At 45.1% G+C, this 25453-nt stretch overlaps 1 protein-coding gene across 2 annotated transcripts in view; it reads right to left on the bottom strand.

Moving 5' to 3' along the window:
- Positions 1-25101, bottom strand: part of LOC123753737 (F-box/WD repeat-containing protein 7-like) — a 39760-nt gene extending 14659 nt beyond the window's left edge. The window contains exons 1-6 of one of the 2 annotated variants that reach the window (XM_069315160.1): positions 24708-25101; positions 21526-21642; positions 18602-19564; positions 15948-16027; positions 5078-5237; positions 1204-1473 (exon numbers count right to left, since the gene is read on the bottom strand). In XM_069315160.1, coding sequence (XP_069171261.1) covers positions 1204-1473; positions 5078-5237; positions 15948-16027; positions 18602-19564; positions 21526-21633 — 1581 coding nt within the window. In that variant the 5' untranslated portion in view covers positions 21634-21642; positions 24708-25101. The remainder of the gene's footprint in view (positions 1-1203; positions 1474-5077; positions 5238-15947; positions 16028-18601; positions 19565-21525; positions 21643-24707) is intronic. The other variant, XM_069315161.1, reaches the window with a different exon arrangement.
- Positions 25102-25453: the final 352 nt, after the last annotated feature.

The following is a 25453-nucleotide window of genomic DNA, read 5'->3' as shown; positions in this document are numbered from 1 at the left end:
TTGATCCATCTAAGAATCTTTAAACGACTTCTCATGTTCCTTTACAAAATAAACTCCTGGACAATTATTAATTTACAGGATTTCGTTATCGGGATTCTGATAATAGCAGCATTGTGGTGAGAATTAATGATGTGCGTAGTATGATGGGAGGAGGAACCTTGGCAGAGAGGTGGCAACGTCAGGTGACTGGTGCGTTGGTGGCCGCTGTTTGGATGTACCATACCAGCTTAGTGGTTCATTAAACAAAAATGTAGATACTTGTATATAACATATGTGTATATAGCATAATAACGGCAAAAACAGTATGTTGGAAGGAGAATTCTTGCCAAGTGAGGTGACATTGTCTCCTGTTTGGTGTGTGACTTATGTACTGTATGCCAGTGACAACTCATAACCGTCAGAAACCTTGTTGTCACTATTACAAAGGTGGCTATCTCCTGCTGCTCCATTGATCATCATCCTCATTATTTTCTTTGGTACACTGTATATAATGCATATTAGTGAGAATGGTTTGTAATTTAAAGCTTCCTATCAGTTACTCCTTTCTTGAATACTGATACCATTTTTGTCTTGGACCCGATTTCTGGCAGTTTCCACCTCTGTAGCCTCAAGTCTACAGGAGATGGTAACAGGAGTCTACAGGCAACAGGTAAGACAGGAGGAGTCTAACTCCTCCTGTCTTTCCTTCTATGGCTATCTTCACTCTCAATTTTTCTTCCCTTGCTAAAACTACTGAATCACTGCATACATAAAATTTTACTTTCTGTACTACACTCTGTTCCAATTAATCCCATTAGGTATATATAATAAGTTTACAGTAATTTGTAACCATATAACCTTGAATTTCTAAACCCCATACATACATCCTCTTAACCAGTTGTAATCGACATATTTTCCTGGCCACAATTACTCTTGAAACTAACATTTATTTTTGGACTGTTTAAAATGAAACATTTTATAACTGGAAAATCAAACAATTTCCATTTTCAAATATTTTTTATACTGTATTTGCCAATAATAATAACAAAATGGCGAACCTAATTTTTGTGGGGTAGAGACCTAATACTATACATGAACAATTTTAATCCATATTCTCTTCCTAGATTAATCCTTATCACTCTGGAAAATGTGAAAAACCCTTAAGCTACAATGTTGTATCAAATAATATTTAATAAAAACATTATATATAAAAGAGTAACGAACCTTAAATGGAGACATGTGGCTAACGCTGGTGCCTCTCCTCCGTCTGCGATCCATTACAATCATGTGATCATCAATACCAGCTTCGCGACATTTTTCTCTCCAGAGTAAATTATCAGCAGCAAGAATATTCCAGTATTTGCAGGTCTGAGCAGCTCGTAAGAGATCCTTGGGAGGAAGGAAGCTAAGGACATAGAGAGCTAATTCCTTTGGTAATAAGGAGATAAAATCTCGTTGGAACTGGGGCAGTATGATCTGGTGAAGGTGGCGAACCTGTTAAAAAGTACAAAAAACCAGCGTTGAATCTAATGAAATGCCATTTTCTAGACGAGTCTTATAGGCTCCCCGGAATACCGGGCTGATATGAATATCATATGACAGTAGCATCAGTCAATTCAATTGGAGTTCTTAGCCTACTGGGAACCACGAGCCAGAACCTGGTCACCCAGAAAGGTAGGCGTCCCAGAACAAACTACAGTGGGTTAAAAATTGTGACCGAAAGCTGAACTAGCAAGCAGAATTCTCCAAACTGAATACAAGCAATCAAACATGACATCTCCATTGCTGCTGTGCCGCTGTCTGTGCAGCTCCCCCCCCCCCACTTCCCGGGAGGAGGAAGGGGAGCCCCAGACCCCCTGCAATGGTTATCCATTCCCAGTTCACAGCCTGAATGTCAAAAATGTGAAAACTGCTGACCAAAGGGCAGGAGGGTTGCCAGGGAAGTTATCTTGAGGTTGTCGCGAGATGATTTTGGGACTTAGCGTCCCCACGGCCCAGTCCTTGACCAGGCCTAATTTTTTTTCCACATTCCCAGGAAGCAGCCCATAACAGCTGTCTAAATCCCAGGTACCTATTTACTGCTAGGTGAACAGGGGGCATCAAGGTGAAAGAAACTCTGCCCATTTGTTTCCGCTTCCACCGGAGATCGAACCTGGAAGCTTAGGACCATGAATCCCAAGCTCTATCCACTCAGCCATCAGGCCCCCCAAGACTCCGGGACTCGCCCAGCACCTTGTAATGCACCCAATAAGGAAAAGAGGAGCCAAACTCAAAAAGAGGATCCATTATCGAAGCAAAATCCGGGTCTCGCAGGAGGTAAGCCACAACTAGGCGAATACAAGGGCCTCCCGCACCTCCCTCGGTGGGATGCGAGAAGCCAAAAACCTCTGGAAGGAGGGAACTGAGGAACCGAAGGGAACCCAGAACCAAACCCATATCAAACTCGTACAGGGAGGGGGATAGGAAAATCCTTCCCCCCCCCCTCTAACAACAAGCCCCACACCAAGGGTACCAACACCAAAGCAGGGTCAAACGGGGCCCAAGCCCCCCCCCCCCAAGTCAACTCCTCTCCATCCCTGGGATCCTCCACATCAGGACATGGGGCCAAGCTGTCCTATGTCGACAGCATAGTGTAAATCAGACAGCTCCATGGTACCTTGCGCCCCAGCCAGCAACAATACTACAGTACTTCCTACCCAAGGTCAAACATGAGTAACAACAACCCCAATTGACCCCACGGGCGGGCAATCACCGAGCAGCAAAAGAACCACATGGAGGTAGACTCCCGAACAGCCTACGGAAGATGACCCTAAACTGCAAGGGCAGTACTTACAGGGCACCTAGGGAAGGTGGCACTAGGTGGATGCAGCCACAGAACTCTTAGTGTTACTCCTGGCTCGCACACCACCACACAAAACAAGACTGCTATGGATAGCATTGCACAAAAGTATGGAGCCAGACTCGATCGACCGCCACTGAACTGGGGCTGTGTAGCTGGTGAGGGAGGTCTGGGACCCCCCCTTCCTTGGGACCCCTGGGGAGTTGCACAGACAGCGGCACGGCGGCTGTGGAGACGTCATGCTTGTTTGCTTGTTTTCTGATTGGGGAGTTCTGCTTGCTTGTTCGGCTTTCGGTTAGCAATTTTTCCCCAGCAATAGTTTGTCTTGGGTTTCCTACCTTTCTGGGTATCTGACCTGGTAGATGGCAGATATAGACTGCTTCCAACTTCATGGGGGGGGGGGGAAGGTCTATAGGCCATTTATCCTCGTGCCTCTCTGAGGGGGGGGGGGGGGTCAGGTCCTGGGGCCTGACCAGTAGGCCTTGAACTCCGTCGATTGACTGTTGCCACGGTCTAATATACAGTATACATATTGCCTGATATAGCTCCAGGGAACCGAAAGGGCTCTCCACAGAGAGAGAGATATAGGGGTGGTTCTAGATAAAAAAACTGTCACCTGAGGAACACACAAAGACCAATGTGTGAGGAGCCTATGCTATGCTTTCCAATTTCAGAAATGCTTTTAAATACATGGATGGTGAAATACTAAACAAATTGTTCATGACCTTTGTGAGACTGAAGTTAGAACAAGCAGTGGTTATACCTTACACTACACACAGAAATCACAATAGCGTGATATATCAAATGAACAAATCCACAAGGGCTGTGATGAGGGTACTACGATCTTTAAGCTTCTCCGAAGCCCAATCGGGGTTCCTTGAGGATGTCTTCACTTGATATATCACGCTATTGTGATTTCTGTGTGTATTGAAATAAGGGCGTAGAGGTAGAATTTGGTTGACAGCGCCCGGGTGCATGGGGAAATTGTGTAAAACCCTGATTGGGCTTAGGAGAAGCTTCGGGATCCTATTGAGGGCAGTAGCACTCCAGGTTGCAATTCTTTTAACCATGTCGTGATACAGTTGACTAAGACTCTTCTCGGAACATCCAGTGCGTAGGTTCGATCCCTCATCACAGCCCTTTTGGATTTATTCATGGTACCCTTATCTTAAGAAGCATATCAACTAATTGGTAAAGGTACAAAGACATAACTAAATGAATGTCAGAACTGAAAGACAAGAGCTATGAGGAGAGGTTTGAGGCATTAAACATGCCAAAGCTAGAAGATAGAATAAAAAAAAGAGGCAATATGATCACTACATACAAAACAGTAACAGGATTTAGCAAAATTGGTAAGGAAGAATTCTAGAGTCCTGGAACTTCATGGAAAAAGAAGTCACAGAATCAAGCAAACTAAACAAAGCTGCAGAAGAAATATAAGAAAAATCACTTTTGAAACAGTGGTAGATGGTTGGAACAAATTAAGTGAGGTGGTGGTGGAGGCCAAAACCATCAGTAATTTCAAAGCATTATATGACAGAGTACCGAGAAGACGGGACACCACGAGCATAGCTCTCGTCCTGTAACTACACTTGGGTAATAAATTACACATTCACCACATCCACCCATCTTCCTAGTCTTCTTTATCTCCTACCTTGAATACACTCTTACCAGGCAACTAACATCCATTTGTTCAACACTCCTACTAAACCATCTCAGCTGCACTCTTCAATCTTGTGGTTAAGTGACTATCCCTCTACATGTCTTCCTGATATTTACCTTACCTTTCTTGAGATTATCTTGAGATGATTTCGGGGCTTTTTAGTGTCCCCGCGGCCCGGTCCTTGACCAGGCCTTCACCCCCAGAAAGCAGCCTGTGACAGCTGACTAACACCCAGGTACCTATTTTACTGCTAGGTAACAGGGGCATAGGGTGAAAGAAACTCTGCCCGTTGTTTCTCGCCGGCGCCTGGGATCGAACCCAGGACCACAGGACCACAAGTCCAGCGTGCTGTCCGCTCGGCCGACCGGCTCCCCATATACCTTACTATACTGTATTCTCATTGTATAATCTGTTACATACCATTATTTTCAGTCCATTATCTGAGGGTTATGAGTAAAAATAGTAAATTTTACCTCAATTTAACAAACAGAGGTAAAGAGTGGGTGATGGCAGAGAACAATGCCATTGAAATGAGTGGATAATAGCAAAGCTGCTGTTCAAGGTGTTCTGAAATTAAACAGAGAAATAATACTTACTTCATTAAGATCACAGACATCAATTAACGAGTCCAGAGCATGACGTTTTTGCGCCGGTGACCATGTCTGGTATTTGGCCAACCAAGATTTGAGTCCCACCGGAGGAGGAGACACTTTGTGAGCTGCCAAACCACAAACTTTTCTTCGACTACTTTCCCCACTGCAATTAAATACCATTGTTATGCAGGGCTTAATTAAACAGATGTAATATTCAGTATTTTAAAACTACAAATTGATAGGTATTAAAATAAGAGCATTGAGATTATTGTAACATTCTGAATATTCCGAGCACTCTCAATTTTCTCCCTAAATCAAGTCCTGAATACGTTTCACACAGACTACAAATCACACCAGGCTCTGTCTACCTGCTCCCTCACTTTTCCAGGTATCTTTGCTATGGTGCTGCCATATAATTTTAAGAAGGAAAAATTGTTAAGACTTCTCTAACCACTACTAAGCAACCAGCTTGCTATTACAGGAAGTATAAAATAAAGAATGCTCCTTTCAAGCAAAATCTTGGATTCTATAGGCAACTCAATGACAGTATCTCTCTCGGTTAACTTCCAAATAAACCTCTAACCATAAGCTAAAGCCTGCCCCAGCCTAGAAATCCTTAGACACTTTGGGCCAGAAACAGAGGGGAGGACCAGAGGAAGGATGAACCACACCTGTAGGGAAAGGCATGGGAGATGAGTATGGAGCCAAGGTGGAGTTCACCAACACCTCTAATTCAGAGTCCCTAAACACCAACAGGGGGCAGCTCTGAGGCATCCAACCAGGCACACAACCTAGACAGCTGTAATCTAGAGAACCTAACATACAAAGTGGTCATTGCCTAGTAAGCCCTAACCTCATTAGGAGGCTCAGAAATTAGAGCAGACCCTAAATAACTCAGGGTTGAAGATAACACTGACCAAACAGGCACCAGAAGGAATGAATGTCCCTACGTGGCACAGACGACATGTAACCTTCAAACTCTAACAAAGCGAGAGCAGGTTAGGGGTAAAAGGGGGATATTCATGCGACCATTGTACCTGCAGAGGATTTCCAGGATCCGAAAGAATTTACCAATCAGGACACCCAGGCATTGAGATGCCACACTGGTCCTTTAGTTGAAGGTTGTCGCAAAAATCTATATGAGAATATTATGGAAATAGAAATGACATAGCTAGCCAACACAGCCAGTTTCACGCAGATGTAAAGGCCGACCTTGGCATGCTATAGTGTTGCATGTGAATACCAACTGCATTTCAGGCCAGCCAATGTCACTCCCAACCCAAGTTAAGACAGGAAGGTCCCAAGACATCTGACTCGCCCTGCAAGAGGGTCATTACAATTGAGGAAGACCACTAAAGCAGCAACTCTCAAACACTCCAAGGAAGGGAACCCTGGCAGTGCAAGGGCAGTAGTAGAGAACACACCAGGAAGAGAACCTGTGCACATGCAGCTCCAAGCACTCTTAAGAACACGGCTCACACTACACTTCACAGTTTAGGGGAATGCCAACAAGGGCAAAAACCACCACTTCGCTGAATCAGTGGCAACCTGAGCCAAGGCAGAAGAGAGAGAACCCAGCACACTACACATCAGCATAGAACTAAGGGTGCAGGAGCCAGCTGACCATGAGCTGACTACCCCTTCCCCCAAATGAGTAGGAGGGCAGTGGAGAAACCTAGGTGGCACTAGTTTTAATTGATTTTGACAGTTTGTTTGCTGGGGTTACTTCTTATAACCGCATCTCGAGTGAAGGCAGCAGTACTGTAGTTTATTTTTGTCTCGCTTACTTTCTGGGTGACTTTCCCGGTAGTGACTTAAATAAATAAATAAAAAACCAGCGTTGAATGTAATGAAACACCATTTTCTGGGTGAGACCCGGAGGCTTCCCGGAGCTTTACCGGCTGATATGCTAATGTCAGACTTTGGCATCAGTCATGTGTATGGAGTTTTAGGGCCTACCGGGGACCACGGCCAGAACCTGGCCCCCTCAGAGAGGCAAGGGGAGCAATGACCTATAGAAACCCCCGTGTGGTAGGAAGTATTCTATGTCTGCCATCGACCGGGTCAAGCATCCAGAAAGGTAAGCATTCCAAAACAAACCCCTATTCTGGTGAAAATTGCTACCTAAAGCCGAACTAGTGGATAGAACTCTTCAACAGAAAACAAGGAAACTAGTATGACGTCATACGTCACCGCGCCGCTGTCTGCACAGGGGAAGGGGGAGCCCCAGACTTCCCACGCCGGCTATCCACCCATCAGTTCTGAGGCTGGATGTCAAAACACGCAAAAAACCGCCGACCGGAGGGAGGGAGGGTTGCGGGGGAGCCTCCGGGTCTCACCCAGAAAATGGCGTTTCATTACATTCAACGCTGGTTTTCTGGGGGGAGCCCCGTCGGCTCCCCGGAGCTAACTACCCACAGAGGAAGGTCAAAGGGACAGTACCGGGAGGCGGACACCACGCACCCCCAACGGAGGCGAGACAACCGGCAGCAAACGCCAACCCAAGGCGCCACAGCCCCGAAAAGTCCCGGGAACAACACGAGAACAACGAGCAGCAAGGCCCCTGCACGAACACCAAAAATCCATGCCCGAAAGACCGCAAGGCCACGTCGCCCAGACGGCAGCGAGAGCAGCGAAGCCACGAACGCCACAGGCATAAGGGAAGAACACAGGCAGCTTAGCTGCAAGAACACGGCTGACCACCCGGAACACCATCACCCGCGAACTGAGAAGAATAGAACCTGATCAACGCAAAACGCGCTCCAGACCCAAACGGCGTGGCACGCAAACAACAGCGGAGGGCCGCCACTGAACACAAAACACGACACACCCCCGGCCCGACCAACGAAGCACCAACAAACCCTGGACCCCTCCAGAACGCAGCAGCCCCACCCCGCGCCAGAAAAGATGGAGACTGCTGCCACCGAACAACCAAAACGCTAAAACCGAAGGAGCAAGAAAACTCAGCGACTCGACCCCCAGAGGCAAAGGCCAAAAGGAAAGAGCCGACGAAAAAACACACCGGAACCGAAGGGGCACTACCAACCGAGGAGAAGACAGCACGTTGACCAGAGACCAGGATGGTGCAAGCGGCGCACGAACAGGCCGGAGGTGAAACGACGCACGAGACAGCTTACTAACGGTGCAGAAGTAACACCAAGACCGAAAGCAAGCTGAAGCGGCTCCGCCAGCGCCGCACGAAAAGAGGCGACAGTATGTGGCAAGACGGCGGCTCCCAACCCCCACCAGAAAACCAAGCCGAGAGTAAACCAAGCTAACAAGAGTAACCACCTAAGAAGGGACAGGAAAAGGAAGGACCGCCAAAATACCCCATACTGCCGCCAAGAGAAGCACGCAGGTGGGACACCTACCACGAAGCCACCCGACCACCAACCGGAGGCGAGACCGCGAGGCAGAACATAAGCAGCCCCGACAAGGCCCCTCCGAGCCCAGGAAAAGGCAGAGCCGCGGGAAGATCTTGGGGGCGACCACCGAAACCCAGGCGGCACAAGGAGATGGAACGTCTGCCGAACAGAAAAACTCCCCAAAGCATGCAAGCCCGTCAGGAGTTCAGAAACGACGGGTCCGACGCGAGACATCGCAAGACCCCCCCCCCCAAAAAAAAAAAAAAAAAAAATGGCAGGGCAAGCTAGGAAACCAAAGAAGGCGGAAGGGTCGCCGCCAGAACAGTACCCGAACCAAGGGGTACGAACAACTGCAATAGACCGAGACAAAGAAGCACATTACAGGACACAGGCTGAAAAATGCCCAAGAACACATGCAGAACACCCCTGCTGCAGAGGAGGCAGGAAGAAAGAGCAGAAGCACAAAAACCCCAGGAAAACAACCAGGACCTAGATTCAGGAAGCTCTGTGTATTTCTTCGTAAGTGGGTTTGCTACGAAAGTTCCTAAGTGCGCCCTAAGAAGATGCTTAGGTGCGATTCAATAAGGTCCACTTAGGAAGAAATTTGTTGGTTCACCTGCGTGCCGATAGAGGTCACTACTGTGTTTCGTTTGGCCAACCAGAGAGCAGCAACATTCTTCATATTGAAGATTTAGCGCTGGCTTATCGGAGCTCTACTGCCTCCTATTTACGTCGAATTTTCTTATAAAATTAGTATATTTCGAAGTAAAACAATGTTTTTTCAACTTCTACAGCCAGCACCGACATTGTAGTAAACAAATACGTTACATTTGTTGCTTACCTACGTAATTCTAAGAGATACTGTGTAGCTGTCCTTGTTGCTCGGAAGATGCGCTGACAATTATTGTATATATTTACTGAATTTACCCAAGGGCCACTAACTATCTAGTGACCTCGAAGAGGACAGAAAGCCGGGGGCTTGTTAAAAGGCCCGCCAATTGTCTTAATGATATTTTTTTAGCTGGAATTTGGCATTTACGGCTTCAGCGGGTAGGCGGTTCCATGGGTTTATAGCCCACTTGGTAGAAAAAAACATCTGTTTTCAGTCCTACTTGAGAGAACATACTCTCCAACACTATATCTGTGATTGTCCTGTTATCAGTGACTTCATACCAAATGGTATGAGGTATTTTGAGCTCTGTAATTACTTCATACACTCAGGAATATTGGAAGATATTCTTGTGCTGCACCCAGATTTTGCCAGTGGAGGCTAATAGATCAGCATTAAGTATTTTGTTCTCTCCTAATTCCATGTATGACTGGCCATCCTGTGAGGTGAGGATGTTGGATGAGCTTGTAGCTGGTTTTTGATCTACACTGTGTGGTCCTTTATACAGAATAGGGAAGCAGCACATTGCTGTGTATACCTAAACATATTTAAAAATACATTGTTTGAGAGGAGTCTTGTAGAAACTGGTAAGAGTAATTATAATATAATGTTTCCATGATTCAGTGCTTACCTCTTGTGAAAATTGCTTAGAGTTGATTTGTTTTTTGTATTGAGGCTGGTATTTTCTAAATTGATTCCATGTACAGTATGTCTAACCATCCTGTGAGATGGGAGTATTAGATAAACTTATAGCTAGTTTTTTATCTACACTGTGTAATATTCCATATAGAATAAGGTAGTAGTACACTGCTGTGTATACCTAATCTTCTTAATAAAAAAAATCAGTAATAAAGATTTTAAATTATAGTTTGTATTATTACAAATTCAGTACTGTATTATCCTTATTAAATCATGTTGACCATGGATCATTAAGATCTCATGTTGATATGTAATAGTCATATTTCTTTTGAACTGCTAATCCATGCTAATCATTCATTAAATTGTGCATTATGTCTCAATTTTTCACTTCCTTGGATATACTGTACAGTACAAAAAGATAGGATAAAAATAAACCAGTAATATTTCTTTCATTATATTTTTCATTTAAATAACTGCATCAATATTTTTACAGCTGACAGGATTTGTTTTACCATACAGGTGCATTATTTGTTAAAAAAAAATTTGGTTTATTGTTACACACAATGGTGCTACATAGCCTTCCCAGCTTGGTGCCTTCTTTTAATACTTACTGATTAAAAAATAAATAATAAATACATTTAATTCAGGAAAAGTACATACAGTTGATTTACAAACATAATGTTGGATTTATAGACAGAGCTAGTACATACAATACCTAAAGCCACTAATACTCATAGCATTTCGGGCAAGGTGTGGGGGGAAAAACACAGACTAAAACTTAATAGTAATCGGGATTAGGTATAAATTGTGTTGAAAGAAGGAATAAAAAATACAAAAAGGGGGGTTAACATAGCATAAATCAGCAATTGCACATGTTGGTGAACAGCGTTCTTTAAAAAATAGCAAGACATGGGTTGACATTTAGGAGGTAAGTTAGGTTACATGGAGTTAATTAGGCAGTACTTGGTTTAACTCTTAAACTGGTTGAGAGAGGTACAGCCTTTGACATGATTCGGGAAGTCATTCCACATTCTGGGTCCCTTGATTTGTAGAGCACTTCTAGTTTGGTTACACACAGCCAAATTGAGTAACAGGAAGAGGTCTTGGACACAAATTTGTTCCATGCTAAATGTAGAGGAATCAGCTGAGTATTCCTCAAATAAAATAAGTTGCCTCAGCTTATAAGGTAAATAAAATAAGCATTTCTCAAATAAGTAGCTGCCTCACCTCACTGCCTTACTGCTACATAGCCTTCCCGGCATGGTGCCTTCTTTTGATAATTACTTGTTCCACACCCAAATTGTATAACAGGAAGAGGTCTTGGACCCCTACTTCCCTCTCTCTTTTTTAATAATCTATAGTCATAATTATAGCTTTAAGTATTCAATGAATAAAGTTTGTCACATTTTTACCCTTCTCCTTACCTAACATCATTTGTGCAGCATATTTTTATTTTATGTCTCACCCAGATTTAATTTCAAAATAAAACCAAACTAAATAAATTAGAAATGGGTATGTATAGCTAAGGTACACCCTTACTACTAGGTGAACAGGGGCATTTGGTGATAGTAAATGATCCCATCAGGCAGGGCTCATCACCTTCTCTCATATTTCATGTTCACCAGTGTTTATTTACTTAATAACTACTGGTATAATATCTTGCTATTATAAAACTAATTCTACTATCATCAAACACATATTTACTTCAAGTTTCAAGCAGAGAATGCATATATAACTAACATGAAGGACTCCTCTTCACTAGATTCGCCAGCTATAATATTTTGGTCATGTTCCAATATCATAAATCGATCCCAGTGTTATGTAGTAGAGAAAAAATGACTTATATCCAGTTTACGTAAAGCTACGAGTGGTCGAAACCACACTTAAATCCCGGAATGAACTTACGAAGGTTTTTCCACTTAGGGTAGCTCTTTGAATACGGACGTAGCCGCCACGAAGGCGCTAAGAGGGAAAACGTTCTTAGCTAAGAGGAAAAACCTTTGTAAGTACCTTCCTGAATCCGGCCCCAGGGGTGGACAATCAGGCAGGGACAGAAAAACCCCCACGCAATCCCCAGGCACAAAACAGCAGCAAAGTGCCACACCACAACCGGACACAGGAACAAGGACACGCCACCATGAAACACGGTACCAATGCACACATGCAGCAGCAGCACCAGGCACCACTGCAACATGCAACATGTAAATAGCAACTCCATTCTGCAAAGGCAGAGAACGGAGCAGGCAGACCCCAGACAGGGCCAACGGAGACATGACAAAACCCCGCAGGCCCAGAAACCTGCACCAGGCAACCGACGGCGAAGAAACCCCGCTCGATACCTGCTGGATGAGGTACTGGGAGCTCTTTTACACCTCAAGCCCGGCCAGAGGGTGGCCCACCAGGCAGCTGGTAGGAGCAGTCCGCTGGCCCACATACCCCCACAACCAGGATGGGCCGGAACTGCTACACGAAAACAGGCTAGTGTGCCCTGGAAGTCCACGGACGAACCAGCAAGAAGGCTTATGCTCGCAAGTAGGTCGTGTAACAAGCACAGACCTCTGATGGTAATACAGTGTTCCCCAAATGTGCCAATAGCACCACTGCACTCCACTGGTACTATCCCGCAAGTTCTACCAGATAGGCGGGACCCAAGAGCCAGAGCTCAAACCCTGCAAGCACAGCCAGGAGCCTTACCAGGCGAGTACAGAACCAACCCTACAACCCCCACCTCACAACATTAAAAAAGGTGGGTCCCCTGAATGACTCCAGCATGGGTTGGACATGCACATGAGGGGGACAGGAAGGGTTGAAAAAGGGACAGTCACTGGTGTGCGAACGGTCTCAGCCGTACAAAAATATACCTAAATAAAGACAGGTATATAAACAACTCCGCATCCAGCGCCCGGCCAAAAGACGCCAGACCGCAGAAACTCACCTGGCGAACGGTGGCACGAACTTGACACGACTCAACCGTGCCCAGAAGAACCTGGGAGCACCGCCAGGTGAAGACGCCAGAGCCGGACCCTGCCGGACCCGCAGGAGAGCAGGGAGAGGCGAAGGAGGCGGTCCACACCCATGACACAGGGAAAACCGCGGTGTCCTCCCCACAACTGGGAACCAGGACACCACCGGAGCGAAGGGGCACATACCGCAGCCAGGGAGAAGAACGAGAGGCGAAGCACTGTAGCAAAAAGGGCGCAAAACACCAGCACTGAAACACCGCCCAGACCAAAACAAACTCCACGGCGCATGCGCATAACACGCTGGCCGAACCGCACACCCTCTCTGCGGGAAGGCGCCAACCAGGACTACTGCACGAGAAAAGTAGCCAAAAGAGGAAGCAGGAACAATAAAACTGGCCAAAGAAGCAAAGAGCCCAAAAAGGAACCCAACCGGGCGACAAGTAACCCAACAGGGTGACAAGTAGCCCAACAGGGCGACAAGTAGCCCAACAGGGCGACAAGTAGCCCAACAGGGCGACAAGTAGCCCAACAGGGCGACAAGTAGCCCAACAGGGCTACACAAGTAGCCCAACAGGGCTACACAAGTAGCCCAAAACGGCGACAAGGATGAGGAGCTGACAGACGTTCCAATAATGCGGGAAGTAGCGAAAAACCTTCCCAAACCCTCGAGAACACAGAAGCCAACACTAGTCCCGAATGCACACGAAGGCGCAGGCGCACCCGAGATCAGAAGTCACGTAGAACCCCATCGAACGGGGAAACATGACGAAAACACCGTCCCAAAAAAGGGTGGGAGGAAACATCCACCCACAGGACAAAACCAACCGACTCAAAGGCCAAGGAATCGAGCCCGGGGAGGGGCCAGAGCCCAACAGCACGTACGGCGAGTGGGGAGGAAAGACCCCACTCCGTGTAACCACAAGCCCCGCCTAGAGGGGGATAAAAACCCCCACGGGGTCCAACGGGGCCATGGCCCCCCAAGTCAGCCCCTCCCCAGCCCCGGGAACCTACACGACAGGCCCCGGGGCCGAGTCGTTCCCCCAAAGCCCCGGCCGTACCAGAAAACCGGGGCAGTCGTGAAAAACACTAAGGAAGGGAGCCCACTGGCAGACTCATACAACACGGCTGGAGGAACAGGCTCAAATGCCCCCGTCACTACCCCGGAAGGGGAATTCCCCGAGACTGCCCGAGTCTCAACACCATCAAAAACCCCGCCCCGAACCTACAGACAGTAAGGAACCGGATGTAGGCAGGAAGTGTGATCCAGAGGAAAGATAAGGGGGCGTGGATGGAACTGATGCAACCAACACCCCCAAGTCCCAAAACGAACTACAACGGGGCAGCCCTGGGGCTCCCGGGGAGGAAACCACGAGAACGTTACCACCACCAAGGCTCAAGTGCAACGCCCCTGCTGCCCGCACCCGCTTTGTCAGCACAACTGGGTAACCGAGCCACAACGAGCAACCAAACTCGCAGGACTCCGAGTCGAAGGTGTCACCGACCCCACAGGCAGCAGACGGAGGCAAAACAGAGTCACCCAGAGACAAAGGGTGAGAGCAACCCTCAAACTCGCTGGAAGCGAGGGGGGACTCTGGGGTCACATCCATCGGACCCGCACGCCCCCAGGGGTTTCCCAGGGTCTCGAGCGTTTACTATAAGAGGACTCGCGCTCAGGTAATCCCAGGCAGGGTACTGCTAACCGGCACCCAAAGCTACCAAACAACTTTCTAAGAGCTGAACCCCCGGGACGTGTACACTCACAGGGACCTAGCAGGGGGTACCACCAGAAAATACTCAGAACACAAGGGACACAAGGGGCAAGAACGAAGGCAGACCCCCCACCAGGTAGATAAACAAAAAGAAAAAGAAAACCCCGCAAGAGGACAGCGTACCCAAGCGGAACAGAGCCGGCCGCTATGATTGGTAAAGACAAGCTGCACAGTACCCTGCGCCCCACCAGTGCAAAAACTGCCCCTTACTCTAAGGCGAACAAGGGAGACAGAACACCCGAGCACACAAAGAGCAGCCGAAAACCAAGTAGTAAACGGCCAAGCAGGGGCGGGACCCAAGGAACTTGTGGAAGGCTGCCCCAAGCCCCAAGGGCAGTACTTACAGGGCACCTAGGGAAGGGAACCCTAGGCGCATGCAGCCCGAGTACTGGAGAATCACTCCCGGCTCACGCACCACCTAGAAAACAGACACCACACGCTAGGTACAGTGCTGAAACAACCACTGGAGCCGGAGCACATAACCGGTGCCTATAGCATCAGCCGAAGAACTGATGGGTGGATAGCCGGCGTGGGAGGTCTGGGGCTCCCCCTTCCCCCTCCTGGGGAGGGGGGGGGGGGAGCTGCACAGACAGCGGCATGGTGACGTATGACGTCATACTAGTTTCCTTGTTTTCTGTTGAAGAGTTCTATCCACTAGTTCGGCTTTAGGTAGCAATTTTCACCAGAATAGGGGTTTGTTTTGGAATGCTTACCTTTCTGGATGCTTGACCCGGTCGATGGCAGACATAGAATGATTCCTACCACACGGGGGTTTCTATAGGACATTGCTCCCCTTACCTCTCTGAGGGGGCCAGGTTCTGGCTGTGGTCCCCGGTAGGCCCTAGAACTCCATACACATGACTGATGCCAAAGTCTGACATTAGCATATCAGCCGGTAAAGCTCCGGGGAGCCGACGGGGCTCCCCCCAGAAAATACATGTCACCACTCCCAAAGCCTCTGTGAGGTGGGCCAGGTTCTGGCGCTGGTCCATGGTAGCCCTATAGAACTCTGCAGCTGATGTGTCTTAGTAAATGGAACACCATCAGTGATAGTAGCTTGAGGGAACCACAAGGGGTTCCCCTTTGAGGACAACTGTTTGTTTATAGCATTCGACCAAAAAAGTGGCACTGGGAAGATACCTTTGTCTATCTCGACACTATATTGGTTAAAAACTACCAAACAGTATTCACCCTGACCACTTCCTTAATACGACTCGTCTATGTCAGAATTTTGTGTAATTTCCTTACCTGTGTTCCACAGCCTTGCAAGATTTTTTCACAGGACAGACTCCTTTAGAATCAGAGCAAACTTCAGATTTTCTTTTAATCTGTAATGAAAAATATAAGAATAAACATACAGTATTGTACACAATGTCACATAATATGATACATAAGAAAATCATTAAGAGTCAATTAGATTCTTTTAGATTACCAGAAAGTACATCCAATGGTTAATTGCATTCAGAGATAGAACAGAATTCTATCCTGAAAAGGGATAAAATGAATTAATAATACTAAAGATTGCAACAGATTTTGCCTGAATGATCTGTAATATACACGTTTTAGGGGATGACATGAACAGCACAATTATACCCATTTTATCAGAGGAACCATGCCACAGTTCAGTGCCTAAGGAATTTAGAACATAACTTTTTTTCTGGCCAAGATCATATCGTCACTGGTAGTATGACAGCTGGAGGAGACCTACGCACAGCTGCTTACCTTTACCTTGTGTTTACCTTGTGCTGGTTCCTGGGGATCAATGTCCCCATGGCCAGGTCTCTGACCAGGCTTCCTGGTTAGTGGTCTGGTAGATCAGGCTATTAGGTGCAACTTATCACAATCTGATGTAAATCATGACCAATGGTGATCAGGTATCCTTTGGAGATGTTTGTCAAGTTCTCTTTTAACACTGCCCAGCCCGGTGCGCAACCCCCAGAACACCCCAAGGTCAAGTCAACCAAGTGTTTCCCATGAGCGCGCACTGCACTAAAATGTTTAGTGCGGATGCACTCATTTCACTTTTCCCACCTCAATTTTCGTGCTATATCGTTCCTTTTGTTATCAAATTGTTCACAATAGAATTCTCTAAAGGGATAAACAGGTAAACACAGGCAACGAATAACCCTTAAATTTGCACAAAGCGAGAGTGGGTTCAGAAGAGGTATTCACAGTACAACCAAACCCGCAGGGGTTTTCCAGGGGCCCGCAGGGTTCCTACACTGCAGGCCATTGGCACTGACGTCTGTTTCACCAGTAAACACCATTGAAGCAGGCAACCAAGCTACCTGAAGCTAAAGGAAAAGCTGAAAGGCAGCAAAGGGGTTCACCAGCATACACCCAAGGCAAGCCTAATAAGGGAAAGGCAGAACCCCCCACAAAGAAACAGGCTAAACACCAATGAAACCAAGGAAGCAAAGCCACCCCCGAGACAAACTTGTGGCGAACAAGCAGCCTGGGAGATGCCTTGCTTTGCCTTGTGCCTTGCCAGCATGCCTTGTGTTAACAAAATAACTGGCCATGCAGACCACAGTGAGCCCCACCAACCAAAAAACACTCCTGACCAGAGGAAGGACAGTCAATCACAGACCACTGGCTTACCTGAAAGGGCAAAGACCACCTCAAGCAAGGAAGCCCCATTTATGGGAATGTTTCCTGAATGACTCAGGGAAGAAAACCCTGACCGAGCAAATGTATTACTTAAAGAGCGCACAGGGAAGCAAACCCTGAGCACATGCAGCTCCAGTACACTAAACTCCTGACTCGCCCACAACACACAGGTAAGAGAACAGCTTCAAATGCAAAACACCATTTGAAAACAGGAGACTGGAGCCATAGCGACTCCCTAAGCCCAGCCCCAGGGCCAGACTCGACTTGTGAGCAGGAAAGTTGGGGCAAACTAGCGGAGGCTAGGTTTCATAAAATTTTGGTAGTTTGTTATCATTGTTATCTTTCAGCAGTCCCCGTGGTGTAGTGGTTAAGACACTCGCCTGGCGTTTCGCGAGCACTTTGTCCTGGGTTCGTATCCTGGGCGGGAAGGATTTACTGGACGTCAATCCTTAACTGTAGCCTCTGTTTACCATACAGTAAAATGGGTGCCTGGTTGTTAACGATTTGGTGAGGTCTTATTCTGGGTAACATAGGATTAAGGACTTTCCCGAAATGCTACGCATTCTATTGGCTGTACAAGATTGTAAAAACTCTTGTAAATAATATAAATAAATAAATTAAATTAAAAAGTTGTTGAGGAAATTTTTGCAATTTTTGTGCTGTAATCTCGTTTTTAACCATGCAGTAGTAATTTTTTAAATCGCCTATCTTTCTGGGTACTGTTCCTTGGAGATGACAAAGATGAAATGATGATAAACTTTATATGTAAAGTGTTCATAGGCCATCGCTCACTGTGCCTCTCTAGAGGGGACCAGGTTCTGGCTCATGGTTCCCAGTAGGCCAATAGAATACCCCGACTTATGACACCTAGTAGTATGGCACTTAGTCAGTGTGATAACTTCAAGGAGCCAACAGGGGTCCCGTCAGAAACGTTTACTCACAGGACTTGTTAAATAAACACGATACTGTTTGTCAATACAATTTTGTTTACACGTAGTTGCCAACTATCTGGTGATGGGCATAACCCAACATCACGTACAGGTAATTAATTAATTACCTGTATATATTAATATTAATATATTATTAATTAATATTAATATTTCTATTGTGAAGTGTGAAATGGCATCTAATGTGTCAAGGCTATTAATGACAATCCAATATGATAAGGATGCTAATAACAATTTAACATGACAATATTTGTTAAGCAAGTTTGGTTATTTAACCTGACCAAGAATAAGATTATTGTTCAATATAAACACTAATACAGGAATGTATTCAGCTACATCACTTACCTGCTTTTTGTCAGTATATGGAGACGTGGGAGGATCTACCGTCATGCAGTCGTCACTATCATATTCCACACTGTCTTCCTCCATATGTCCCTCTTCTTCATCATCTTCCTCTTCCTCCTCATCACCACCTCCATCGACCTCCTCCTCAGATGAGTCATCCCCATCCGTCAATTGATGGGATGACAGAACCTGAATGTCTAGAGGTAAATCTGGAGGGGCATCTTCGTGTGGTGTGTCTGTCCCTAAACCTCCCACAATTCCCCCATTACAGCTATGTTCACTTCTGCCACCACCACTATGATAAACATCACTAGTACTGACCTTCACTTCAGGTGCAGTGTTCACAAGGTCATCACTGTTCATTATGTCCTCAACAATATCACCATTCCTCTCCCCATCATTGTTCTGAATTACTGGTACAACATCTACACTAACTTCTCCATCATCTTCTTCCTTCTCTTCTTCTTCTTCATCTTCAAGGCAACATTCACAACAGTCACTAGTGTCTCCCGAGATACTGAGTGCAACTTCTCTCTTATCATTTTCACCTTCCCGCCTTTCTTCATCGTATTCTTTTCTAAGTTCCTCTTTAGGTCGTAAGTCATTTTTACACTGAACACAACGTGTAGCACTGGTGTGCTCTGCAGCACGAAACTGATCTAAAGTGGCAGATAGATTAAGGTCCCTAAGGTTTATCCGGGTTGGTTTCACAGCTTGACTAGAGGCACAGTTTGTGTTATCACCCTGCACCTCATGGGAACTTTCTTCCGACTTAACACACTCTCCCCGTTGTCGATGGTCGTGAGATGTACGCCTCAGACTGCGTCGTGGAGCAGAGTGTCTGGTTACTGGAGCTCCACCCGGAATGCTACATACTAGTAATCCGCGATTTTGTTCTATAAGACTTCGGCCAATCCCTGGGACAAGGAGCAGGTCATCCACACTTCTGAACTCTACCATTGACTGGAGGAACCATCAAGAATAACTTTTGTTATTGCTGCATAAACTATGCCATAAATGTAATAAAATATATGAATTAAAAATTCTGTACAGTTAGTAAACTACATATTCCAAGATTAAGCTATCCACTAAAAAGGTCAAAATGCACATGAGCGAGCCAATCCATCTTGAACAAGGAACCACAATTATAGTAAATAGATAAACTAATATGCTAAGAGAATAAGATATTACATTTAAACTAGTTTAACCACTGTACTGTGCATAGCGCCTTAAGGAGCTCGACTGGTGATGCACATAACACCTCAAGGTGTTTTTTTGATTGGTCGAAGAATTTGTTTTACTATATTTGAGTACCATATTTTTGAGCATATCAATGTTCCACAGTTTTAACTATATAAATTCCACATATTACACATTATTGAATAATATTGAAAAAACTAGATATAAAACCATTCACAAACAACTAAATAATTGTGTAAAAGTGCACAGTATTTGGGGTAGGCGCCGCCACACTCAGCTGTCAGGCGATAGATTCAGCTTGGGTCGTTATTATGTGTACTGTACATTACTATGTGTACAAAGAACACGCTATCTTTGTGGTTTATTCAGTACACAAAAAATGTAGCTACTGTAGTTATATATAACGTGTGTAGTGTAATAACGGCATAAAACACTGACTGATTTCAGAATATAATAATGTCATTATATATGAGCACCACATTTGAACAGAGCATTGTTCCACACATTTGCTTACATAAATTTCTCAAATTACTGTACACACTTTTGAATATTACATAAGAAAAACAAAAAACAAAAAAATGAGACATTGAAATACTTATGGAAAATTTTATTAGCAGCAATTATATTAGCAGTCTCCAAGTGCCTACTCAGTCAGCACCCATAAATTGCTCAACTTTTCTGCTCTATTATAGATGAAGTATGTCAGACAATATTCTTTTTTTTTTTACTTTCTCATGATCAGAGAATGCATTTTAACATTATAAGAGGAAATTTTTATTTTTATTTTTTCAGCAGCACCTATCTTGAGGTTATCTTGAGATGATTTCGGGGCTTTAGTGTCCCCGCGGCCCAGTCCTCGACCAGGCCTCAACCCTGCAGGTACCTATTTTAATGCTAGGTAACAGGTGCATAGGGTGAAAGAAACTCTGCCCATTGTTTCTCACCGGCGCCCGGGATCGAACCCGGGACCACAGGATCACAAGTTCAGCGTGCTGTCCGCTCGGCCAACCGGCTCCCACCGCAGGAGTCATCATCATAATGATACAAGTGCATTGGTAAAGGGCCAGGTCATTTCCGAATCATTTTTTTCTTCATTTTGTTTCTTGTACATACAGTATTGACAAGCCTACATTGTTGGTTACATTTTTAAATTGATTTGAAAGAAGTCAGTCGAGTAAATATTTCATTTAAATTTTTAGTGAAGAAAATCTTAAAATAATTGCAAGTTGCCAACTAGTACATGTTGTACCTTTTTTTATGAATTCATAAAATAATCAGATTAACTAAATACAAATCACTCGAAAGTATTTATAGAGTAAGTTATATAATTAAAATGGATATTGTTGAGGATTTGTGATGCTGCATTTATGGAGGAAAACTTAAATCTTGAAAATAAAACAAATTTTGTTATTAATTTTTTTTTGTTTTTATATGAAACTATTCATGGTGACCATGCTTATGTATAAAGGCTAAATATCAAAGGAATATAAATGTAATAAATAAAAATCAGCAGTGAAAGTAATGAAATGCCTCTTTCTGGTTCTTCCATTAAGCCTTCTCTTTTTTTTTTTTTTGCTACCTAACAAGCTCAACCCCAATTTTATTCGCACCAGGTCCTTGCAAGTCATAATCCTACTGAAGACTAGAAGCCAGAATCTGGGCCCCAAAATAAAAACATTGTATGTCTTCACAGTCCCACTTACATAATACAGTCACACACTTACATTGCGGGTGGTGACAATGGCCTCGGCCTTGGCTCGGCCAACACCCACCAGGGTCTCCAAGTCCTCCACTGTAGCAACATTAATGTCCACCACTCGATCACCCATCATAACATCATTCTGTAAAACCCAATATTTTTTATAATTTTTTTTTATAATAAACAGTAATTCCATGCGATGCTACCATATAATAAACAGTAATTGCTGTATATGTGATGCTTCCATTTAAGCATTTATGCAAGAGTCAGGCAAACATGCTAGGGGCTATAAGTAGCTATGGAGGTTAAAATTTTATGTAAATTCAGTGAACTAAGTTTATAAAGTTGTAATGCTGAAACGTGGAGGCAAATATAGTTTAGGCCGATTGTGTTAACACATTGAATGCCATATTGAAATAGGTTAACATCTACCAGAGAACATTTTTTTATAATGTTGCAGCAGACAAGGTCATATGGGAACTCTCAGAAGAAACCAGCTCCAACTATAACTACATGCCGAAATTAAACATCAAATGTAATGAAGAAAATATACTGAAGAAACTTTGGTACACTCCCTTAACAAGGAAAATTATAGTTCCAATGATTTAAATAACATAAATGTGATATAGTGGAACATCGGGTTACGAGCGTCCCTGTTTACTGATATGCGTATGGGCCGACCTAGCACGTGGTGGCACGGCGATCGCGCCTCAGTTTACCAGTGCCTCGTGCCCAGTGACTATCCCGCCTGAATTCTTCACAAAGATTTATAGTTTTTTGTCAGATTTTTTGGCCATTTGAGCATAAAAGTTGTTATCATATATCTTGCCATGGGTCCCACGAAGGGCAGTGGTAAGGTTCAAGGCAAGAAATCGCATGTGAGGATGACAATAGAGGAAAAAAAAAAAAAAAGAGATCATTCGGAAGCATGAAAATGGTACTCGTGTTGTTGAACTAGCTAGGCAGTACAACAAATCTTCAAGGGAGGAAGAGGAGGCAGTAGAGAATGTTCCATCCTCATTAATTAAGAAAATATGTGTAGTATGGGAAGGACTGCAAAGTTTTGCCGAAAAGAATCACCCAGATAAAGCTGTAGTAAGCCTTTGCACTGATCTTTTTAATGACAATTTGATGCCTCACTACAGACAAGTGTTGCAAAGAAGGGAAAAAACAATCTTCATTGGAGCGTTTCCTTGCGAGAAAAGTGATAAAATCAAGCAGTGAGCCACAACCAGGACCTAGTGGTATGCAGGCAAAACGTACCAGTGTGTGCACTCCCTTCCAAACAGTAACACCTCTTCTCCTTTCCCCTCCTCACGATCTTCCATATGCCAATAGGAGTCATCAGCAAGGGTAAGTAATAACTTGAACATACTTTTGTAGTGTAGATTTGGATGAATTAGGTATAAAATTTAGTTTGAAGTGAAGTTTTTGGGTAGTCAGGAACGGATTAATTCATTTCCCATTATTTCTTATGGGGAAATTAGCTTCGGTTTACAAATTTTCGGGTTACACGCTGTCTTCAGGAATGGATTAAATCCTTAAACCGAGGTACCCCTGTATTTCTGACTGCCATCAAGTGGCAACCAAGATCACCTGGGATCCAGTCAGCCTGCCCTAACCTCAAACCCCCTCCATCCAACAAAGAAGGAAACAGGGCAGGAATAAAGAGCTATTGATGGCACCCCACCATAAATATACTCCAAGATCTAATTCACAACTGCATCCATATCAGCATCTTCTTCACTACAAACTACCGGTGAACCACGAAGCATAACATTCATCGACTGCCCGGAATGTTCCCCAGAGTCAGTCACAGACTAATCCCTACCAGAAAGCTCACTCTGTTCTATCTCCTGATCTACGTCAATCTCACGTACTTCAACAGCAATCACAGCTTCAGACATGTCCAACTCCACATCCTACCCGAGTCCAGGATGAACCAGGAGGGACGTGAAAGTCCCCCTCTCATTACCCAGGCCACCAGCCACACACTTCCTCCTCTTTGGTGTATCTACCAGCAACTCCATTCACAACTTCTCACCTTTGAGCAGTTTGATGTAGTAGTAGTGACGACACACATTAACCCCGATACCCGGCCACTTTGTACATGTCGACTATCCACCTTGCACATATTTGACTTGCCCAAAATGTTATGCATGCTAGTGGCTGTACAAGAATGTAAGAACTCTTTGTATATAAATAAATAAAAAAAATAAAATAATAAATCACAAAAACCATTCTACTGTACTAGGCTATGCCAATAAATAGCCATTCTTTTTAAGGCAAGTTAGGTTATAGTGGAACGACTGGACATGTAACTAGAATGTGTTCAGTACAGCAAAGAAAATTAGGCACTACTGAAACACACATTCATATTAATTTAGTCTATCATTGTTGATAGCTCCATAACATAAGACTGTGCTGCCTATCATACTGTGACCATAAACACCTAATCATGCAAACTCTTAGCAGTTAGCTTTCATATCAGTTGTTTTCACCAAGCTGCTGGTTGCTAGGTTACACACTAAATAGCAACACAACTGTGAGCATATAATTGCACTAAATTAAATACCACTAAATACAGCCAAGACCTACATAATAATGAAATTTACACTTTAGGTGAAAAATAATAAATTGTAATAATGTGTAAAAACTATGACATATAGTATTGAAAAGTTGGAAGAAAAACCATCTCTGGGTACAATCAGAACATCAGCACTCTCTGTAATTATAGACAATTATCATGCTTAATGTAACTATGTTTTCACTTCTAAACTCATCATTATTGTCTGAGCCCTAAGACACACCTAAGATTACCTAAGAAGCAAGAGGCCATCCCCACCGCCCTCAGCCACATGTACTGACCTGCCACACCTCCACTCTCAATCATACTCTCAAATATGGATTTTTTTTTTCAGATATAACCCGAGTGCTGGAGAATGTGTGGTGTATAGTGTTGTATGTCCCGTGGCCAGGGCGGGCCAGGGCGGGCCAGGGCGGGCCAGGGAGGGCCAGGGAGGGCCAGGGAGGGCCAGGGAGGGCCAGGGAGGACCAGGGCGGACTAGGGAGAGCCAGGGAGGGCCAGGGTGGGCCAAGGCGAGCCAGGGACGGCCAGGGCGGGCCAGGGTTGGCCAGAGAGGGCCAGAGAGGGCCAGGGAGACCACCAGCAGTGATCAATGGTACATAAAACAAGGGGCGCCTCACCTGCAGCGGGTCCTCAAAGGTGTCCTCAGACGGGATAGGCTGACGGTGTGGGATGCACCTGAGGGGCTGAGCGGCCCCTGCACCCCTCCACCACCTGCATCACCTGCCCCTCAACACTCCTCCACCACAACCACAACCTTCACACCCTCACAACCCTCTGGCTACAACACAGCCACCAGCAAGGTTATTCTTTGGCCACACCTTTTTCCTGCCCACAGCTCCGCCACACACTCTCCTGTACTCTCCAGTGGACGCACCAGCAGTACCTAGTGGCTGAACTTTAGCCCTAGAGTCTCTCTCTGCCTTCGTCGTGTGGGGATTGCTACAGGAAAAGAGCACCGAGCAAGTTCCCCTGGTGAGAGCAATCACAACAAAGACGCCATCTTGGATTTCCGGTTAGGCTAGAGGACCAGCTTGTGGCGCCACACTCAAACTGGCTCCTCTTCCCTCGCCTCTTTTGGCTCCTCTTCCCTCGCCTCTTCTGGCTCATCTTCCCTCGCCTCTTTTGGCTCATCTTCCCTCGCCTCTACTGGCTCATCTTCCCTCGCCTCTACTGGCTCCAATATAGACGCGGAGGAAAACTACCTGTCTATTCCTAGTCTATTCTATTCTATTCCTAGACAAGAGACTCAACTTCAGCACCCACATTCAACACATAACTAAGAAAGTCTCTAAGACAGTTGGTATACTCTCCAAAATCAGATATTATGTTCCTAACTCTGCTCTCCTCTCACTATATTATGCAC

Source organism: Procambarus clarkii, chromosome 81, assembly GCF_040958095.1.
Source record: "Procambarus clarkii isolate CNS0578487 chromosome 81, FALCON_Pclarkii_2.0, whole genome shotgun sequence".
Classification (NCBI taxonomy): domain Eukaryota; kingdom Metazoa; phylum Arthropoda; class Malacostraca; order Decapoda; family Cambaridae; genus Procambarus; species Procambarus clarkii.
This window is presented reverse-complemented; position numbering and strand designations above follow the sequence as displayed.